The sequence below is a fragment of the Desmodus rotundus genome, chromosome 4 (assembly GCF_022682495.2).
Source record: "Desmodus rotundus isolate HL8 chromosome 4, HLdesRot8A.1, whole genome shotgun sequence".
Lineage (NCBI taxonomy): Eukaryota > Metazoa > Chordata > Mammalia > Chiroptera > Phyllostomidae > Desmodus > Desmodus rotundus.
The window spans coordinates 158797913-158821251 of NC_071390.1; the positions used below are offsets into that span (position 1 = coordinate 158797913).

General features: G+C 45.6%; 1 protein-coding gene across 4 annotated transcripts in view; it reads right to left on the reverse strand.

Moving 5' to 3' along the window:
- Positions 1–23339, reverse strand: part of TBC1D1 (TBC1 domain family member 1) — a 208768-nt gene that overhangs the window by 132276 nt on the left and 53153 nt on the right. The window contains exon 1 of one of the 4 annotated variants that reach the window (XM_053922310.1): positions 5462–5680. The exons of the other annotated variants lie outside the window; for them this stretch is intronic. Within the exon in view, the coding sequence (XP_053778285.1) occupies positions 5462–5491 (30 nt within the window). The 5' untranslated portion in view covers positions 5492–5680. Of the gene's footprint in view, positions 1–5461; positions 5681–23339 lie in introns of those variants that run through there. 4 annotated transcript variants of the gene reach the window in all.

The window sequence follows — 23339 nt, forward strand, 5'->3', positions numbered from 1 at the left end:
TTCATTAATTTCTACTGTTATCTTTCCAGCAGATACAAGGAGCTAACCGGAAATCACGGCATCTGTTCCAAAAACATATGAGCAACTCGTATGTCTAAAGGTAGATGTAACCAAAACATACTACATTGAGACCTCTGCTACTCAAAATGTGGTCCCCAGACCAGCAGCAGCAGCACCACCAGGGTACTCGTTGCAAATGCAGGATCTTGCATTCCATCCCAGACCTTCTAAAGCAGAATTACATTTGAACAAGGTCCCCAAGTGATTTCTATGCACTGGCATATAACACAACACCACTCCTATTTTCACGGACTTTACAGGTAGGGGAGGAGATCACTAACTAACTCAAGGCCTCACACAGAATGGACTATGTGACAAGAATGTAGACAAAAATAGGCTTTAGTCCCTACAGGGGTCCCCATTGCCCCAGGATAAAATGTCAGCTCCTCTGAAGGGATCTGTGCCATGTGCCTCCTGGCCCCGGCTCACGTGGCTAGTCTCACCCTCTGCTACTCCCTAGAGCAGATTCTCCAGCGTGCTTCCAGGCCTTTCTGCACACATTATTCCACCAGCCTGCCGCCCTCTGCCGACGACCCCTCTTAGGTCACCTTCAGACAGGGGTACAGCCACCCCCTTTAGTCCCCTGCCACCGCCCAGCTGGCTAGTGGTCTAACGTCCCCTGGCAGGGAAACTCCCACAGGACAAAGAAAATGCTCTCGGGGTTGTTTTCTACCCTGTTTAGCACAATGCATCGAACGAATGCATGAATATCAGAAATGGTTCAGGGAAGGGGTGGAAAATGAGGAGGGTTTAATATAAATGGGAGATCAGGGCAGAGGCTCATATAGGCTAAGATCAGTTTAGGGAATGTGGTGGAAAACTGTCATTTGTTTTTTTCTCTTTAGAAGATCTGCTCTGGGCTCATGGATTAGGTGGGGTTTCTAGCCCTGCTTTTCTTCATTCTCTCTTAGTAAAACCTACCTGGCCCAAATTACTGTCACTCTGAGCAACTGGAGTTCCCAAGGCCCAGAGAAGCCACTGCCACCGCCAGACAAAAATGCCCCGCGGGCTCTCTGCCGAAATCTTGTTCAGGGATACCCTAGCTCTGCTCAGCAGAGTCAGCAGATTTTTCAAATTCAAGGGATGGTTTGACGATGACAATAAGTTTTTCCTCTTTATTAAACTCAAATACCCACTAATAAAAAGTCATGTAAGTCTAGGGGAGAGAAAAAAACTTGTAAGATATATTTTTAAATAAGCCCTCACATTAAGCTAGGACACACCAACACTGGACTGACTTTAAGCAAGACAGCGGCAGAAGGTCTGCTGCCTGAACACCAGCTAGTCAGACTGACACCTTACATGAAGGCTGCTGTGTTCTGCATAAACAGAAAGGCACGTTCAACTGATCTACAGCACCCAAGGTGGACTGATCCAGTCTGCAGAAAATTTCAAAGGTAAATAAACACACCCAGAGTCCGGGCACAGCTGCGCCCGAAAGCCAAGGTTAGACGCAGCCGAACAAAGGAAACGCTGCACTTGTACTCAACGTAGAAGCAGCAATTACTTACCTGGTCATTTGCACCAACCTCAGACAAACGAGACAGCAAAGCCACTGGGCCACATCATTTCACAAGACAAAGAACCACCATGTATCCATTGGTGCTCCCCGCTTCCTACCCAAGTCCAAGCTACCACTCTCACCTCCTGCCCAAACCACAGCGGCCCGAGTGGCCCCTCGGCTTCCACCCACGGTGTACACAAGCTGAGCTGACGGCACGCCACTCTTTCACACCTTCTAAAGGCCTCCACTGCTCTCTAAAGCAAACCTAAACCCATACTGTGCCTACAGAGCCTTCAACATCCTGGCCCAGATAACCCCTCCAGACTCAGGGTCGATCCCCCCACCCCCCCACCCATCACACCTGCCTTCGTCCTGCTGCTTCACCAGGCCCTCCTGGGGCCACCTCCAGGCCTTGGTCCCTGCGGTTCCCTCTGCCCAGACCATGTTTGGTGCCCTCTTACCACTCTGATGAAATGTCACCTCCTTACCAGCCCAGGCTCCAGTCACTCTACCAAACCACCCTGTTTACTCTTCTTCCCAGCACTCACCACCACCTGAAACTACCTGCCTCATCTATTTGCCTACTTCTCCCATCTACTAGCTGTCTCACCTGTTTACAATTCGAGCTCCATAAAAACATGAACCTGGGCTGCCTTTTTCACTGCTTAATCTCCAGTTCCTCAAACAGTACCTGCTCAAAAAATATCTGCATCAAAAACATTTTATTGAATAACTCAGTAAATGAATAACGGCTATAAACCTATGTTTTACGCAAAGCCAAAACGTGAGAAACCTGGTATTACATAAAATATCAATTAGTAATCAATTACTTGCTTTATAGAAGATTCATTCCTTCCCCAATACATTTTTAATAGACTTTATTTGGCTTATAAAGCTTCAGTGTGCACTTTTCAAAGGTTAAACCTATTTGGCAAAGTAAACAAACTCCTCCAGGGCATGAACAGTGCCTGATACAGAGAAGACACCCAATAAACACCTACTGAATAAATACATGAGCACTGGAAAATAACTTAATACAAGGCCTAAACTATATGAAAGGGCACTTGGATTTGAGAACACAGGAAATTTGACTATATTTAGGTCCCAGTTTCCATGTTACCTGATAAATGAACACATATATTTATAATCCACTAATCTGAGATGCTAGCAATAATCTTACCCATTATCTTTATAACCAGGTGCAAATTCCAGCAAATTCAGAAACTTACCTGGCGCTTCCGCCGCAGTTTAGTCTTCACCAACTGATACATGGAGGCGGAGAAATACTCAGAACTGCCAGGTTATTGGGGATGTCTCTGGGTTTGGTATGAAAGTCGCAAAGCTTGAGAGTTTGTTGTTACTTATAGTCTACGTAAAACTCAAGTGTTCTCAATGAGAGACTAATCAAAAAATCACACCTCTATATAACCTGGCCCCACTTGTGGTACAATGCACACCTGCTTTAATGTTCCAGGTCCTGCCCAATATAAAACAAACAAACAAAAAGTCCATATTATATTTTTTTAACAGATAATCTCTTTGAAATAAAATTCTTCCGTTTTGACTTTACTTTTACAGCATAAAATTGCTCACTGTAAACAGTCATACAAGATTAATGCATCACCCAAGAAAAACAAATTCATGTTCAGGTACCCATCTGCTTCAAGCCACGCCCACTCCCCTTTCTCCTTCCCTACCAGCTGTTGAGCTGCAGCTTGCAAGGGTCACAATTGAAAAGGAAATTGCATGTTGGTGTGTGGTGCATTTGTGTGTTCTTGAAGGGTCATTCTAAAATCAAATACAAATGCACTTTGGGACTCTGCACATTGGGTGCATTATTTGTGCCTCTGGCGTCTTCCTTTAAAACACTCCCTAGTCTATAATGCAAAGTGTGTTAATGACTTGTCTCAACTGAAAAACAAATAGGTTCCATAGAAAGTCACTCTTATAATCTATTACCCCAAGAAATGAACTTTCATATTCTAAAAGCTCTCAGAGAATAACATATTGTGTATGAAAATCAATTTCAGGATGCAATTCATAATAGCACACCACCTAGAAGAAATAAAGTAACAATACTTTTTAAAATTATGCTGACAACTGACAAATTTGCTCCACAAATATTGTAGTTCATTGTTGTTCTGCAGTTTAAATAACTTTGGAATAACATGGTTCAGAATTTAGATCAAATTATTAACATACAGTTCATTTACATAAACTTTTCAAAAGTATTGCTAGTTGGCTGACTATCCTTGTGAAAGTCATTTAAAAAAAAATAATAAGGCTTTGGTCTGGTGTTTTTACTGTCAGCAGTGTGGGCCAAAAGTCCATCTCACATCCGTGTGGAAAGCACTCTATTAAATACATTTTGAAAAAGTAAATAAAACTATAAAACAGTACTGGTAATAAATTGGGGGGTTTAGATTAACTTCTTATTGATTTTGTAATTAAAAACCATAAGTTTCTATTTGTTTTTGGGTTTTGGGTTTTTTTCCCTCATTTTGGCCTTACTACAGTCAAATCCTCAATCTAGAATGGGGTAAGTAAAATATAACCAGACCACATACCCTGAGTTACTTTTCAAACTACATAACACCATTTTAAAAATGTAGCATTATTTATAAAAGCCAATTAGCTATCACTTCAAGCCAGAAAATCTGGGTATTATCCATTTTTTTCAGCAAAAAATTACAATTTGAAACTTTTTTGTCATTTCATTTGCCCACCAGCTCCGTTTTAGGAAGTGACGGTTCTAGGGAGGAGTCGGTGATGGAATAGGACACGGCACCTAACAACTGATTTTATTTGGTCTCTGTGTCTCCATTTTATTATCTCTTTAATGATAGGCAAAGGCTTAGATGTCTCATAAACAGGTATTCATAAAAACGTACTCTAAAACAACACTCTAAAAGCGTTGCATCATAACTAGAGCTCTAACCACCACCTAATTAGTATACGTAAAAAGTCACGGAATGGCTAACGGGTTCTCTCAATGTGAGCTTATTGCTCACCATGCCAGACCCCAGGATCGAGCACTGCCAAGGAGCTAGCAAAGGGAGGGGATCCGTAGGGAGCGAGAAAAATGCCCTATTGCCCCGCTGACCCTAGAGGCTGTGAGGGATGCATCATTCAAAACGCACAAACACGCAGGGGGTGGGGTATTATCCTATTACTGTGTTTTCACGCTAGTGGGAACTCTGGAAATCTACTCCGATCCCTTCCTTTTTGCAACAGTTGACACTGGCCTGGATTTGTCACGCTCAGTTATTCCGAAGGCACCAATGTTCTGAAAATAAAACTTTAAGGAAATAGCAAATAACTTACATTTCAAACTCAGATTTCAAAACCTGCCTTTGAAGCCAGGGAGTTAAAAACAAGACAGACACTTCCTAGGTGCACTAAGTTCATCAGCATTTTGGACGTCCTCAGTGTCCTATCCCAGACAACCAATTACAAACGTACATCAAGGAGGACGACACACAGGTCCCAGCCGAGAAAACACCAAGCCCTGAATCCACCCCGCGTGGGGGACTGCGGGGCGAGAGAAGCTGATCGCCAGGCGCGAACCCCTGGGTCCCCGCGTCAGCCTCACTCTGCCCACCTGTGAAATGGGAGTGACACTACTTGCCCGTTTGCCCCAAAGGCATGGCTACGAATGAATGAGAACCACTAGGACAACGACCCGGGGCGCAGTGGCCGCTCTCTCGCCGCGGTCCCGGGGCTGCGGGGCGCCCCCTGCCGCGGGCGGCCAGGGCTCAGTCGAACCACCCCCGCCGCCCGCGCTCCCCGTGCCCCGGACCCCCGACAGTTACAAAAGCTCCCAGAACCGCGCCCGCCGGGACGCCGGCTCCCAGGGCGGTCCGCGGTGGTAACGGGCGCCCGCCCGACGCCGCCTACCTTGGCCACCCAGCTGAACAATGGTGACATCGCGGGCCGAGCGGCGGCTCCTCGCCCGCTGCTCCCGCTCACTCCCGTCGCCGGCCCGCGGAACCGCAGACAGCCCGGAGCGGGCTCCTGGAGCGGCCGGGCGCGGGCATGGCTACTCGCCCGGCGGAGGCGGCGGCGAGCTCCTCCCCGCGCGTCACTGCCCGGAGAGGTCGCGTCCGCCCGACAGCCCGACTTTGAAAGGGAAATGGGTGGGGACGGCGCGGGAGAGGGGAGGGGAGGGGCGGGGAGGGAGCGCGGGCCGCCCCGCCCACCCCCACGCGGGGTGTTGGGAGGCGCCGGCATCTCCCTGCTCCGGCTGCCCCGAGCGGCGCAGCGCGGAGGGGAGGAGTCCAAACCCTGACGACTAGGCTGGGGACGCGGCTTTCTAGGCCTGCGGGGTCCGTTTCGCCCAACTTTCGGAAAACTAGAAATTCCTGTCTCTGAGGTTTGATCAAAGCCCCAGAGTTGGAGAGAACACAAAAGCCCGCCCAACTTTCTAGGGGTTACCCCCATCCCTAAGCTGGAGATTGCTGGTAACAAAAGGACTAGTGTTTCCCTGGCCCCTAATAACCTTTATGTAATCGAAGGTGGTTTTCTCCGAGTCAGACAACTCGGCTATTGAGACTGGAAAAGGGGCGGAGGAAAGGCACCTCCTGCTCCTGCCAGCCCTGGAGGGTTTAGCAAGGTGAGAAATGTTGATTTCACCGGTTCTCTTCCAAAGCCAGATGATAAGTACAAGTGTAGTCGGTTTATAGCTACAAAGGTTAAAATTGAGTTTCAAACTCAGACACCCGAGAGTTCCACGTTGAACAAAATAAAAATAAAAAAGGCCAAAGGTCTAATAACCGACATGTGAAGGCGTGTCGTGCGGAGCTCCAAATAGCCACCCGAGCCCAAGAATGTTGCTTCTCTTTCCTTTTGTCATAATAATTGTGCATTATCTTCATAATAGGTTAGTCAGACATTCTAATAATGTTCCCCAAATGCCTGGCATTGCTGAGTAACAGATTACCCCAAATCTGAGAAGCTTAAATGAACAGTTTCTGAAGGTGAGAAATCCAGAAGCATCTTAGCTGAACGCCTCTGGCTCGAGGTCTCTCTTGAGATTGCTGTGAGCTAGGACTGCAGTCCATCCCCAAACTAGACTTGGGCTGAAGGATCCCCTTTCCAGATCACTCATCCAGCTATTTTCAGGATTCCTTCCTCGCAGGCTGTTGGTCTCCGGGAGTCCGTTTCTTGCTACACCATGGTGGGCCCCTCCCCAGGGCTGCTCACAGAATGGCAGCTTGCAGCCCAGCACCAGGGACCTCAGTGGGAGCGCGATTCCAAGAAGGAAGTCAGCTGTTGTCTAAACCAGCGATTTGCAGCCCTTCTCATCCCATGGCACACACAAACTTACGGCTAAAGTTCTGCAGCCCACCAACAAATATATTTTTTGCCGATCTGACAAAAAAATAGGTATAATTTTGATTCATTCACACAGGACGGCTATTGGGTTAGCTGTTGTCATTTTCTTATTTGACAATCTAAGGGGAAAATGTCAGTGCCCCTGACTAAATAATCAGGTATTGCATGTTTTAAAAATTCTTGCAGGACACTGGTTGAAAATCGCTGGTCTAAACTAATCTCAGGAGTTACATCCCAAGACTTCGGCGGTGCTCTATTTGCTAAAAGTAGGGAAGTAAGTCTAGGCCACACTTAAGGCCTGAGCACCAAGAGGAGGATCACAGGAGATGTGGGGGTGGCATCTCTTTTGTTCTCCTCCCCTTAGGGAGCATGGGAAGATAAGTGATAAAGGCAAAAAGAGCATACCTGGGTAATTGAAACCTGCCCTAGAAGCAGTTTAGAGAAGTGCTTTTCTTTTATTCTCTTAAGCAGAGATGTTCCCTGAAGAAATTAAGAGGTAGAAAACGGAAGTGCATTTGTAGCCATTTGTAACCGAATCTTTCCCTGTGACCACAGCACTTCCCCAAGCAAGTGGAAGAGATGCAGGCTGAGAGCTCCATTGAAGTCAGAGCCCTTCTGACTTCCAGCCTCCCTCCTCAAAGTGTGGTCCACAGATCAGCCTCGGTGTCACTTGACGACTTGTTAGAACGAAGGCCCTGCCCTAATCCACACCTAACGAGTCAGGGCCTTGTTTCACCACGTCTCCAGGTAGCTGTATGCACATGAGAAGTTTGAGAATGCACTAGTATATGAGGTCCGTTGACCTCGTATACGGACCATATACGTTGACCTCGGTCTAACAGTAGTCGTGCGGCACTGACAAACAGCCCCCTAAGAAAGCAGTTAAAATTGTCCTGGATCCCTGGAATGGTGTGAACTGCAGGGAAATCTCGAAAGTGCCTAGGCAACAACATAATTTTGATGGGAGTGGATGGGCAGCTGAGCACCAGGCGGGGCAAGTGAGACCGATGACAAGCATCCTCCTACTCCGTCCCTCCACCCCCACACTGAGCTCTATGAGAATGCCCACAACTTAGAAGCAACACTGAGGAGAGAATAAGGGGAGCCCGAAATTGACTAAAGAAACCTGCATTAGCTCCAACTGACTGAGAGAAATTTTCTGCCACTGGGGCAGGAGGTGGAATGGCAAAGAAAAAAAATTACACTAAATTTAAGAGAATAAAAATTGTACTTCTTATGAAAAAAAAATGAAGTCAGACAAAATGTAGCACAGTTACAATGGGATAGGGTGCAGGAGAAATAGGGACATCAAAACTTCATTTGTTTAAACCGGAATCCAAGCCTCCATATATACACATCACGGTGGAGGCTCTTGCAGATCTTGGCCTGAACTTGCCTAAAGGTTACATCTCTTTTAGACTCACACAGGTGTCTCTCTGCTCCAGGTCTCCCTGGCCCAGCACTGGACAGAATCACTCACTTCACAGGAACCCAAGGACCTTTCCGCCGGGTAGACTTGACAGACAGTAAGGTGTGGGGCTCTGACACCAAATAGTTTAAGAAATATACATGAAAAACCTTATTTTAATTCACTGCCAACACGTAGCTTGTCAGTCACATTGTACAAAGAAGTTCATAATCTTAAATTTCATTAAAGGGAAACTGTTAACGCCAATCTAACTGATCCCACACTCAAAACGAAGTTTCCTTAAAACACCACACTCCCTCCCATCTGAAAAATGTACCCTTCCCTGAGACCCCAGGGAGGAACTGTAATGTAGGCCAGGCATCAGTGATTTTTAACACCTCCCTGTGATTCTCTTTCAGCCAGAACTGAGAACCTCTACAGACAGAATGAATGGTCACTACTCAGAGATGCTGGTGGTTCTGAGACCTGATTGTCTGTCAGACTTGTAGTGTCAAGGGGAGCACACGGGGAAGGAAGGCTGCTGATTTGGCTGCTTGGGCAGGGTGGAATTCTCAGAGACCTCAGAGGGCAGGCAGGCCATATAAATGTGTGAAGCGGGCCATGTGTGAGACAATAAGGAATGAATTAACTGTGGCATCTTGGAGAAGGCATGCTCAATTATTAAAACTCCACCCAGCCAAGCAAACTGTGTCGGCCACATGAATTCAGTCAGAGAGGTTAATATTGGTGTTGACGTCGAGGTTTATTTAAGCTCCCAGAAGTGTGTGTGTGTATTTTTACCCTAAGGTGATTTTGTTTGTTGGCTGGGAATGACAACCACTTCCATAGTTCTAGATCCCTTATTAAAAAGAGAGAGAGAGAGAGAGAGAGATGTCTGCTCTGTGCAGAGCAATAGGCTATCCAGATAGGACTGCAGAGATCTAAACAAACAGGACCTACCGAAAATCCAGGACTGCTGCCTTTCTAAGTAACTTCAAAAGTATGATCTAATCTCTCACCCTCTCAGCTTTTCTGAGATATTAAGGAAGGACCTGAGAAAGGGGAGACAGGCAAGAACTGGAAGAACTGCCCCCCTACTAAGCCTGACCCTAACACCCCCCACCCAAAACAAACCCTGACACCCCTGCCCTACTCTTCTGCCAATTTCCTCCTTCGAGGAGGAGGAGCAACAAGCAAGGACAGCAAAAGCTTCTGCGGTTGGGAGGGATTTTCAGACAGGCTGCTCTCCCACTCAAATGGGGGGAAGATGCAAAAGAATGACCTCACCCTACCAACCCGTTCCCCCCACTTCCCTGCAAGACCTGGTTTTAAAAAGCCACTGCAGTACTAACAAAAGGAAACTCAACTTCAAATGAATCAGAACCACTTGGCAACTACAATCGACACCAATTACAGTGTGTGTTTTCTTTCCACACCACCAAGCACTACTCTGACAGCAGCCTAGAATTCCTACAATTCAACTCAATTCTGACACTATCCACCTGGAGATATTGTCGGATCCCACAGGTTAAGGGCTCAATCCTACAACACTGTCCTCTTCCCCCATTTCAGATGTCAATCGAAGTCCAGGTTGCGCATCTGGCTAACTGGCTATAGATCACAGGCTTTCACAACCCCCTTCTTGGGTTCAATTAATTTATAGAACGGCTAACAGAAGTCAGGGAAACATTTTACTTCCGAGTTTAATGGTTATAGCTCACAAAGAGCCAGATGGAAGAGATGAACAGGGCAGCGTATGGGGAGAGGGCACAGAGCTTCCACGCCCTCCCGGAGCAACGCTCTTTCTGCATGTACACGTGGCCAGGAAGCTCCCTGAACCCCATCATTTGAGTCTTTATGGAGGTTCCATTATATAAACATAATTAATTAGATCATTGGCAATAGGTGACTGAACTCGATCTCCAGCCTCTCTCCCCTCCCCAGACGTTCGGGAGCCTGACTGGAAACTTCACCCTTTAATCACGTGGTTGGTTCCCCTGGCAACCAACCTCCAACCTTTGCTGACTTAGGGGTTTAACCGAAAACCCACCTCATTAACATAACAAAAGACACCTTTCTCATTCTCTTCATGGGAAAACCCAAGGATTTTAGGAGCTCTCTGCCAGGAAGGGGGGAAAAGACCAAATATATTTTTCTTATTATAAATCATAATATCACAGCAGCTGATCAGAAGTTTATTCAATTCATGAACATCCATTAGCACCCACTGTATAAAGCAACATCTGTCCTTATAAGAAATGGCAAAAGTGGTCAGACATGAAGCTTGACCTCAAGGAGCAGAGAGGGTAGCTGGAGGATCTACCAGAGAAGATCTAGCAGGAGAATCTAGCAGGAACTCCGTGGACTTCCCAGAGAAACAAGGTAAGATCAGGCTGCAGAGGAAGAACCAGCCCCCTGGCTGGAAGACTTCAGGACTTCTGCAGATGGTGATGGGAGAGTGGGCTTCCCGGGGCGGAGGACCCCGGCTGGACAAAGAAAGGCACAGAGGATGCTACGCAGTCATCTCCCAGCGGCATAGAACTTTGCTTCCAGAAAAAATTCTTGCTGAGAATACTATCAAGTCCAGAAAAATCATGAAAAAAATCCCTCTGTGTGCACAGGAAACATATGTCCATGAGAAAACTTGTACGTGACTGTTCACGGTAGTATTATTCATAATGGCTAAAAAGTGGATACAACCTAAATGTTCAGCAGCTGAAGAATGAGTGAACAAAATGTAGTGTACCCACATGATGGAATATTAGTTGGTCATGAAAAGTAATACATGCTAAGACATAAATGGGCTTTGAAAACATTATGCTAAGTGAAAGAAGCCAGACCCAAACGACTATATATAGTGTGATTTCACTTATAAGAAATATCCAGAATAAGCAACAGAGAGACAGGAAGTAGATTCATAGTTTCCAGACACTGTCAGGGAGGGATAGATTAGGACTGATGGCTAATGAGTTTCTTTGGGGGAGATGAAATTATTTTGGAATTAGATAGTGGTGAAGTGAATACACTGAAAATCCAAATTTCATGCTATGTGGATTACATCTTAATTTTTAAAATTCCTCTATGCGATGACAGTTGAATGACCTTAGATTAATTAATTTCCTGAGGCTTTATAATAATGGAGCCCACACTTCAAAGGGTTAGTTTCAGGATTCAATGAGATGCACATAAAACACTCAGCCTAAGTCCCTGCACACAGCGGGGCTCAGCTGTGTGCTGTTGTGGTAATAGTAGTAGTAGCAGTGATTGCTGCTGGTTAATAATGGGTACGTGTGATGGTTAATTTTATGTGTCGACTGGACTGGACAAGGCATGCTCAGAAAACTGGTGAACATTATTTCAGGGTGTACCTGTGAGGTTGCCTCTGGATAGAAGTTAGCGTTTGAATCGGTAAAGATTGCCCTCACCAATGTTGGTGGACATCACCCAGTCTTTGGCCTGAATAGAACAAAAAGGCGGAAGGACAGATTTGCCCTCTGCTCGAGCTGAGACGTCCATCTTCTCCTGCCCTTGAACATCAGCGTGCCTTAGGACTCAGAGCAGGACTTGCACCATCGGCTCCCCAATCCTCAGGCCCTCGGACTTGTGCGGAGTTACACCTTCAGCTTCCCGAGTTCTCCATCCTTCAGATGGCAGACCCTGGGACTTCTTGGCCTCCGTACCACACGAGCCAATTCCTGTAGTAAATCTCTACACTCCCTCCCTCTCTCCCTCATGTGAATGAACAAAATGTAGTGTACCTGTACAATGGAGTATTAGTTGGTCATAAAAAGTAATACGTGCTAAGACATAGATGGGCTTTGAATATATATAAATAATTTGTTCTGTTCCTCTGGAGAACCCTGAGCAATACAATATATTATCAATGTAGAAATAACACAGAAGTGGTGGGCTGGCGGTATCAAGATCTTGCCTGGGTTTATAGACAGGACAAACAGTTGAGGTCAAAGAGGGGACTGCGTGTTAGCGAAAACTAATGCCAGGCTTGGTTGGACCCCCGGATGTCTCTCAATATTTCCTCTCCCTTTCCATGAGTCACTGCATCTAGCAGCACGACTGTGCTCCATTTGTTACTTTATAAGCCACACGGTGAGTTCCCCACGGTTCTCTGGTAAATCCCTATCGTTCTAGCTGGGCAGAGACTTGGGGTTCATGAGCGTACCAGCCACGCACACTTTGAGACAGTTCAGAAATTCCTCCCCAAGCCACTGATTCTGTCCACTCACGCCCCCCACTTACTCATTACTCCCCTTCCTCACTTTCCCACAATCCTGTGCCTCCCTACCTGCCCACATCGCTCTTTCTCTCAAGCACACACGTGCTCACATTTTAAATCACGCAAACTTCAAAAGCAGAGTCTCTGAGTGACAAGACTGAGTGCTTTGGAGATTGGCCTCCAAGCAAATGTGCTCAGTAAACTGGTGAATGAGTGAAAGAAAACACAGGGGAAGTGAACGAATAAATTAGGTGAAGGCTTACCTGGAGGTAGACAATAAGTTCAGGGGAGAGCTACAGAGCACTGTACTTTAATACAGCCGTGTCAACGTTTAAATTAAAGTCTCTAATTTTATATTTTGATTGGAAAGTGAACCAAAATGCTGCCACCCCGAAGTTGCCTTTGTGGGATATTGATTTTTAAGCTGTTTATTAAGAAACAAAAGACTCGGAAAGAACATTTGACCTTCCCCCTACTTTCCTGTCCAAGAGATTCAGACAGGGACACCTGCTCCAGGAAGGAGATCTTAGGATGGTCACCTTAGCCGGATTTGAATTAAGCGTGGTAACTAAGAGGGCACCAGGCAGGTGTCTGTTAGCAGGACAGCCTGTGTCTCATTGTTTCGGACTTCCCTAGCAAGGATTTCCCTGCCATGTACGTTCTGCTCTTCCCCCACTACCTGTGAATCGTCCATTCTCACTTCTGAAATCGAATACCCCATTCTTCCCCCCCTTTTCTCCTTTGTCCAAAGTGTCATATATACCCTATGTTGCCTCACTGTCTCTGGAATTTTCAGGCCTATGTGAATTCCCTACACATGTATCAAAACTTTGATTCTCTCCTGTTAATCTCTCTGTTCTGATTATGAGCCCAGCCTCCAAGAACTTAAAAGGTGGAAGGGAAAGTGTTAACGTTTTTAGCCCCCACAATGGTGTGTCAGTTGTAGTTTCTTATAAGTCAAAATAATAGCAAGCAGGTTTAATAAGAACATTTTTAGGGGCTCCAGCCACCTTCACTTTTTACATTTATCCAAAAGCCTTGCAAAGCTAAAGCTGGCTGCAACCCAACTGGAACTACTAAGACTCTGCAGGGTAAGAAAGAGAGCCGTTGAACTTGTAACTCCGGAGGGAACCAGACAGGAACAAACCTCCTAAAGATGAAAGTTCACAGCACTTCCAGGATGCCTTTTTTCTCTCTGCACTCAACAGTCTTGTGGAAACAGAAATTTACTTTTTGACACAAATTTGTCTCTTCATTAAAATGCTTGTGACATTTCTAAACCAGCTAAGTTAACATATTTTGCCATTTAAATATCTGGTCCCTTTTCAATATTTTTGCTTTATATATACAGTGATCATGTTCACTTTTTAGCTGGAAAGACATTCCAAAAATAGAAACAGTGGTTTTCTATTTTTAGCTCATCCTATAAAGTTTAAGCAAATAATCTTCTTTCCAAAGTACTGCACACACATGTTTCAAATTCATGGAAAAACCCAGCGGCGATGAGCTCATAAAAGAAAACACACTGAAAATTTAGAGTCAAAGATTTTGACATCCTCTCCCTGTGTTATAACTAAATATAGATGCTCAACTTTAAACTCAGACATTTTAATTATAATTTATAATGGGAACAGAAAAAGCACCACTTGTATAGCAAATTTCACCAAAAAATAACCTTTTTTCTAAACTGGAAGGTGTGTTTCTCCTTAAAAATTAGACTGACAAATATCAATTCCTACCTCCTGAACAAACCTATCAGTGAATAAAAATCAGACCACACTTCCTTTTCTTCCTATAATAAATCATAATTTCCTTTTTTATTAAAAGATAGTTTAGTTTACTTTTAATAAGAATTATTTCCCACTTCTAAAACAAGCTCTATCTGTTCACCTTCATTTAGCTCCTTAAAATGGTAACTTTCAATCCAGCAATCTCACTCCTTGATATTTACCCAAAGTAAGTAAAATGTTTATAGCAGCTTTGTTCATAATTACGACAACTTGGAAGCATCCAAGATGCCATTTAGTAGATGAATGGATAAATAAACAGGGGCATATCCAGACAATGGAATAGTATTCGTTGCTGAAAAGAAACGGATGATCAAACCATAGAAAGGCACATAGGAAACTTAATTACATATCACCAAGTGAAAGAAGCCAATCTGAAAAGGCCACATGCTATTTGATTCCAACTATATGACATTCTGAAAAAGGCAAAACTATGGAGACAGTAAAAGATCAATTGTTGCGGAGGGTGGGGCTGGGGAAGGGGTGAGTAGGCAGAGCACAGAGGACCTCTAGGGGGGAGAAAATACTCTGTATGACACTGTAATGACGGCTACGTGTCATCGGACATTTGTCCAAACCTACACGACGCACGGCACCAAAGGGAACTGTGATGTGAACAACGGACTTTGGGTGATAGTGACGTGTCGGCGCAGGTTCATCAGCTCTAACAGGTGGTCACTCTTGGTGGGGCATTTTGATGAAGGGAGAGGCTACTTTCATTCGAGGGCGGGGCTAAGGGCAATCTGTGTCTACTGCTCAATTCTGCCGTGAACCTAAAACTCCTCTTTAACAAATTGTCTTAAAAAGTGCGCAGGCTTTAAACACAATTGAAACTCTCTGTCAATGTCCTCACACTTTTCAAAGCCTACGTGTGTGTGTGTCCGTGTTCTGAGTCAGAACCGCACCGCGCGTGACCACACGAGCAGAACGGTGAGTCCTCTCCGCGGGTTGCTTGCCCCTGTCAGGGAGCCACACACCTCTGCAGTCGCACAAAGCAATTCCTATCTCTTTCCTTGCTGCGGCTTGAGGTTCCTACAAAAGTCCACCACACCGTGCACACTTGCATTCCACCAAGAGGAGTGTACCTGGTTAGCTCAGCACAACTTTCAGGTGCACAGAACAAGCACACTTTCCAGAAGCTAAGATCCGAGTGCCATGTTCCATGGTAAAGCCTCTCTAAAAACTTTAAAATAAAAGGTGTCTCTGGAGTCACTGCTTAGCAAAGGAACGCATGGACCATAAAATAAACCATCAGCCTGACCGGTGTGGCTCAGCTGGTTGGGCGCTGTCCTGCAAAGCAAAAGGTCGCTGTTCCTGTTCCCAGTGAGAACCCATGCCTGGGTTGCAGGTTCAGTCCCCAGCTGGGGCATGTAGGAGAAGCAACAGATCGATGTTTCTCTCCCTCTTGTTCTCCCTCCCTTCCTCTCCCTCTAAAAATAAATTAATAAAATCTTTAAAGAAAATAAAATAAGCCATCATCAGCATCCTGGTCTCCATAGACAGTCAAACAAGATACAGAAATGGGAACTACTTCGGTTGGCTTTGATGGAAATGTGAGGGCCGAGAAGATGTAAGGAGGAAATAGCTTTTCTTTTCCCTTTGTGTTGCACTCTCCTTCAATTTCTCTAATGCTCACAAGTGGTGGGGGGAAGTGTCTGAGACATTACTTTTCTCACTTGGAATTTTTCAAGCAGACACAGGTTGTGCTCGCCCAAGGTGAAGATAAATTGGCTTTCAGAGGAGGGTCAGAATTCATCCAGGAGTGGTCTGACTGATTGGCACACAGCCCTTTGGAGTCTTTCTCTCTGCGGAGGGGGATGTCTTCAAAGGCAGCCCCGGAGGAACATGGGGCTGGGCATGCAGGTGTGTGCCCCGGCTTCTACCTGCTCACAACTGGCTATGTGATCTCAGGCAGCTTGTGTTACACCTTGTAAATTTTGGAGTTTAGACTCATGATCTCCAAGGTCCCTTCCCAGCTTCTCTCAGGAATATGTGCTCAATTAAATGCCAATGACGGGTTTATGTTTGGCAAGCCTTGGCTCAGGGTCAGGGTAAAACTAATCATACCTGCTCATCAGTCTCAAAATCATAATGTCACAAGGGCACCAAAGCTGTTGGAACTTTTCCAGGAATCTAGAATAGATTCCTTACCATTGGGGCGATGGCAAGAATGAATGCCTGCAACTCAGTGGCAACAGTCACCTGCCTCTTGTCTGAGGTACCCCTTTGCCAAGGTCAAGGGTCTGGAAGGAAGGCTCAGGACCATATCCATTGAGCACTTATGCATGCCAAATATTTTTGTATACAAGGTCTGTCCAGAACATATCCAGCCACATAATATGAAAAAGAGACATTTATTGAAGAAAATACAGGATACAAGAAACACTGTACATAGGACAATGAGACCTCAGTCTTCTTCAAAGTAGGCACCTTGGAACCTCACACAGTTCTCCCCAGTGCCATCTGCTGTCGTATTTTCCAGAATCTCATCAATAGTCTGAAATCTTTTCCCTTTCAAAGGTGATTTTAGTTTGGGGGAAAGCTAGAAGTCTCAGGGCACCAAATCTGGGCTGTAGGGGGGCTGAGTCACCTGTGTGATTTGATGTTTTGCCAAAAAACTCTGCATTAAGATGTGATGTATGAGTGAATGCATTGTCATGATGAAGCTGCCAATCACCAGTTGCCCATAGCTGCAGCCTTCTGAATTGTCCAAATAGTTTCTGAGGAGGAATGTTCAAGCTTAATGCAAAATCTGATGCAGATTCGTTGCTCTACTCACTCAGCCATTTTTAATGTGATGACCACACAGTACACATGCACACTCAATGGTGTCTACTGCCCCCACTGACTAGTACAGTGAAGTCGTCATTGTTCATGCATGAGCATTCCAGTCCACTTTCCTTGGCTGCCAGGTTACATCGATGTCATGCAAACAGTTCTCCTTATGTTAACAATGACTAGACTTTTTCCGGACAGACCTTGTGTTATCTCATTGATCCTCGCAACAACCACAAAATCTTGGAGGCTCCACCCCTGCCCTACAAAGCTGCAGGGGCAGGACCTCTGTCCCAGTGTGTCCAGAAGGTGGAGCCCCTGCCCCAGTGAGCCTGGAGGACAGAGAATCAAGCCAAAGAGGATTATTCTCAAGTTCGAAGATCCCATTGGGTTTGCCCTGTACTTTGGACTTTTTTTTAGAATGGGAATGTCTATCCCATGCTTGTCCCACTGTAGTATTTGGGAAGCACACATCTCGTCTGGTTCCTCAGGTTCACAGCTGGAGAGGAATCTGCTTCAGGATGAATCACGTCTGGAGTCTCACCCACATCTGATTTAGATGATACTTAGATGAGACTTTGGGCTCTAGACTTTTGAGTTGATGCTGGAACAAGTGAAGACTTTAGGGGCTACTGGGACTTAAATGTATTTTGCATGTGAGAAAGACATGGCTTCTGGGGGACCAGGAACAGCAGAATGTTACAGACTGAATGTTTGTATCCTCCTCAAATTCCTATGTGAAACCTACTCCCTAATGAGATGGCATTTGGAAGTGGGGCCTTTGGGGGGAGATTAGTGCCCTTATTTAAAAAAGGCACTGGGGAGATCTTTTGCCCCTCCCACCAGGTGAAGCAAGCGGATGGCCATCTGTGAAGCAGGCAATGGGCTTTCACCAGAAACCTAGTCTGCCAGCACATTGATCTTGGACTTCCTAGCCTCCAGAAATGTGAGGAACAAACTTCTGTACTTTATAAGCCACTCAATCTATGGTGTTTTTGTTATAGCAACCTGAATGGACCAAAACAAGCAATAATCATTGTAACAGAACATAATGTGTACTGAGTGCTTACTACCTTGCCGACACTACTGAAACCAGTGCACCTTTGGATGATGCTCTTTATGGGCCAGACATACGGCATTGACAATGTGTGAGGTAGGGACCAGGATCGCCCTGTTTCTGATGGGGAACCTGAAGGGCCAGAACCAGGATTTGGGCATAAGCACTGTCAACCTACCCACTTTACTACACAGCGCCTAGGTATTATCTCAACACTCTACTGCAAGGCATTTTTTATTCTGTTTTACAGACAGAGAAGCCGAGGTTCAGGAAGGTAATATAATTTGCCCAAGGTTGCACCTGGGAAAGCTGAGGTACAACGTCAGGGAAGCAAACGGTCCTAACTGCTCTCAACACTGGCCTGCCTGCTCTAAGATTTCAGGGAGTGGGTCTGGTCAAGAGAGGTCCAGAGAGACAAACACCAGCTTCCAGCCAACAGCTGGCTTTGTCAGGGGAAAAGTTCTGCCTCTCTTGTGGGGCCAGGGCCAGCAGGTTCTAAAAAATAATCAACGGGTGAGGAAGGAAAGGGAAAGGAAGCAAGGTCTCTGAGTCTGAGGCAGCAGGGCCCTTCTTGAGGCTAATGAGCCACTGGGGGCCAGCTAGCCAGCCACACCCTGAACCTGACACAAAGCAGGGGCTGGGCTGCTGGGGGTCGGGGAGGCAGGCCCAGTGTTCCTCCCTGTGTGAAAAACTGGCCTGGCTGAGGGACTGCAGGTCCCTGACCGCCCAGTGCCCAGGAAGTTTGGTTGAGCGGGGTATGGCCCTGCCAAAGCTTCATGGAACCTGTTCCTGGGTTAGATGAGTCAGTGGGTCTAGGATAACATCTCCTTACAAGAAGCACATCACCCTGCTCCTCTTCTCCCACTGTAACACTGTGGTGCAAGAGCCACAGGCTGGCCAGGTCCCAGAAAGGGGCATACAGCCCCTTTGGGCCAAGAAGTGTTGCTTTATTGTTTCAATTCATACTTGATACGTAGCAAATATAACTGGTGATTTCAAGTACCCAACTGTGGTCCACTGTGTGCATAGCAGTGAACTTAAGCCATTGAAGTATCCGTTAACACATTTGGCCACTTAATAAGTATCTATTGTGCATGGCTGCACACCAGTCTCTGGGGATGCTACAGCAAAGAAGCCACCTGCCCCTAGAGTAACATCTCAGGGTCCAGTGGGCACATACAGCCAGTAAACAGGAAGCTACGTGACCAGGGGAGAAGTGCTTCGAGAAGGAAAAGGGAGAATGCTATGAAAGGGTACAGAGGCCTTGAACTCAACCCTGGGGGCCAATAAGATGCCTGGAGGAAGTGAGGCTTAATGAGGTGACTCACACAAAGGCCAAGTAGAAATTAGCCGCTAGAGGTTAAAAGAAAGGCCAGATTATTCCTCATCTACAAAGCAGTAGACTCTGTTACTGGACTTTTATTACATTCAGCATTCTTGTTTTCTAAAGATATTTTTAATAAAATATTTCAAAAAAAGTAAATGGAATAATAGGACCAATATCTATGTAGCTACTACCCAGTTGTAACAGTTTTAAATATTTTGCACAGCCTGGCTGGTGTGGCTCAGTGGACTGAGCATTGGCCTGCAAATAGAAAGGTCACTGGTTCTATTCCCAGTCAGAGCACATGCCTGGTATGCAGGCCAGATCCCCCTTCGGGGGCGTGCAAGAGGCAATCAATTGATGTCTCTCTCCCTCACTTTCTCCCTCCCTTCCCCTCTCTCTGAAAATAAATAAGTAAAAATTTTAAAAAATAAATATTTTGCACATATGTACATATATGTATTTTTAAAGTAAAATATTACCTATAGCGGTCTCCCCGCATGCCCAGGGGTAACCACATTGCACTAGGTGTATCTTTCCCCCTCTGTTATTGTGGAAACCTTACAAATTCCCTTACAAACTGAAGGTAGGACCCTCCACCAGCCAAAAACATTTAAACTGGCTGAAGGCTCAAATGATGCTTAACATTTTTTAAGCAACAGAGCATTTTATAATTGAGGTATGAACATGGCTTTTTTAGACATAATGCTATTGCACACTTAGTAGACTACATTATAGTGTAAACAGAACTTTTATATGAACTGGGAAATCAAAAAATTCATGTGACTCGCTTTACTGTGATATTCACTTTGCTGTGGGCGGCCTGGAACCAAACCCGCAGAACCTCCGAGGCGTGCCTGCACTTGGACATCGTGGTGAACAGGGCAGGCGTGGTCCCTGCCCTCGCGGGGCTCACAGTCTGCTGGAGGAACAGGTGATAAGCAAGTTGGAATACGAGTGAAATATACAATCACACAGTGAGGCAAATGCTATGAAGGAAGAGAACAAGGTAGTGAGGGAGGACGGCTTGTGGGCCAGGGACCCACGTTAGAATGTCTAGTCAATAGGTCTCTGTTAGTCCTAAAACTGAGACCTGATGAGCTAGGCCTGTCGTAAGTTAGGAGAACATCGTGCGCAAAGGCTCTGTGAGTAGAAGGAGGAAACTGTTTCTGTGGGTACCGAAGACTGAGGTACCAAGTGGCTGGAGATAATGCTGAGGATAAAAGCAAAAGACAGAGAACCCAAGGCCTTGAAGGCTGTGCTAAGGAGGTGGACTGTACCCGAAAAGTAATAGGGACTCTTGGTGGGTTGGAGGAAAGGAATTCCATGCTTTAATTCTTTACTCAGTCACTCTGACCATGGAGAATGGAATATTGAGGGGCAGGATGGAAGCAAGAAACCAGTTCTCCTGTTAGAATTGGTTTCTACTGTGATGGTGGCTTGGATGAGGATGGTGGTTGGCAGTGAGAATTAGATAGAAGCTGATGGGTTCAAGATATAGTTTGGAAATAGAACCAACAGGACTTGCCATTGGAGGAAAACTAGGATGTAAGTGAGAGAGAAGAATCAAGAATGCTCTTTAAGTTCAAAAATATGAATAAGAAACCATCTACAATAACTTCTGAAACATTTTATGATTTGCCTTGAATTTGCTAACATGAACCATCTCCAGGGAGAAGTGTGAGGGGAACAGAAGGTCACGAAATAGTGACTCTTCTATAAGGCATAGGATGGCATCATAGGACCGAGACTTTGTATCTTTTCTGGAGGTCAGTTCTCAGCATCCTTTGATTGGGAAGGAATCTGGAACCCTTGGCATCTAGCTGCCTCACATGGTTCTCTAACCACCATATCCAGTTGGCTTCTTATGGAAGAAGATATTCAGAGATATAACTACCACCTACTTTCAGTAGCAGCAGCAAAACTGCTAACGTGTGGTAAATACTCACTAAATCCTGGAATCCAGAAACCACAGAGGAACTCCTCGAGACTCACAAATGGTGCAGACTGACATCAGAAATCTGTGACTCTGTCAAAGCTTTGTACAGAATCCAAGACATGAACATAAAGCTGCTTTAAGTCATAAGATGTTAGAAGCAAAATTAAAATTCATGCATATCATTTGATTGTGCAGACATTTTAGGCTAATCAATGTTAGTCCGAGCTGCAAGTATGTGTCTTGTGTTTTCAGTATTCCACTTATCTTCCCATCTTTTGATGATGGCCTCTGGTTTCTAGGACCTCCCTAAGGCTTCTGTTTGGTTGATGCCAGGCTGGTATGAGAAGATGTGGGAAGCTCTTGACCTGACCCTGGCCTTTCCTCCTTTATCCTTTGCTATTTCCTGTCTCCTGTTTTCTCTGCAGGAGCAAATCTTGTTCACACATCCCCAGAAGTGGGAGCCTTGGGTTGGAAGGAATGTGGAACCAGGGAGAATAAGAAGGGACACAACCCACTCTATACTGAAACAGAATGTTAATTATAGTAGACATTGTTGTTGTAAGGAGTAACTTACATGCCTAGGCTGTGATCTGGGAGCCAGCGTGACCTCGTGCAAAGAGCAGAGACCCGAGGTCAGGCGGAGCTGGTGGACGTCCCAGCGCACCACTTACTGTGAGCTGGGAGACTCGGGCAAACTTACAATATTTCCAAGCTCTATTTCCACACCCATAAAATGGAGGTGACACCCATCTCTCAGGCACTTTGAAATGATCAAAAACCATTTAGGTAAAGGGCACCATTAAGAAAGAGCAGCTGCCTTTATAGCATTTCCTAGTTTATAATGTCCTTTTGCATGTAGGATTTCACATCCTACTAACCTTCAGTAAATGCAAGGCTGCCATTTTTGACTAAAGCAGCGCCCCAAAGTTCCCCTAGTTACAAGATGCCAACCATGTCCTCCCATGACATCTCTCTTTTGCCACCTCGGATCTATTAGAAGTAGAAGTCTAGCCACAGTGATGGGTCGAGTCAGGAGGCCCCATCTGGGCTCAGGGCGCACATCCCGGGTTCTGTGATTGCCCTGGTGTCTGCCGTGGGCACAGGGCACGGGAGTGCTGCAAGGACTGTGCACAGTTGCCAACTGTACTCCAGCCTAGTCTCTTGATGGACAACAGCAAAGTGACACTTCTGTTTCTAAGGCCTCAAGATAAGCTGGAGGCAGTTTTGCAGGGAGTCCTTTCAGTTCGAAGAAAAATATGCTTGTTCTCCAATTCATTCCAGGAATCTCTGACACATGGCCATCTGTTTGTCTGTATTTGAGTTCATAGGCAAAACCCAACAAACCCAAAAGCAAATCTGTTTATTTGCATAAGGCCCATCTCAAATACAAAAGGCCATTCAGAGGTATCCTTAGAACGCTGACTCCTAAGCTGAGACAGCCGGCTGGTCTGTGACAGAGCCTTAACTTGAACCTGGTGTATCAAGTGATTAACTGAACTGCTCCATGGAGTTCGTGAACTCAAGGGCCACGAGGACTCAGGCAGCACACGTAAGTATGTGAATGGCAACTGGAAGACAATGAGGGTGGGGGGGTGGGCAGACGGGTAAAACAAACTGCGCATGCCAAGCTGCAGGCATTCAAAGTGAACTGCTTTTCTGCAACTTTGCCCCAATATACCATTAGCATCTTTCAAAGCATTTTGATGCATTCCTTTTCTAAATGAATAGCCTTAAAATGGTTCTCTGAATTGGGGCAGAAATAAAGTGAAAGATATAGTATAAGCATCCTAAAGAAGGAATAAACAAAGACTGGTGAGGGCTAGCGGTGTGAAAGCAAATCCAGTCTGGGGAAGCTTTCTGGAGGAGGCGGCCTGTGACCTGGGAGAGATGAAATGCTCTCGTTAAGTAAAAGAAGAG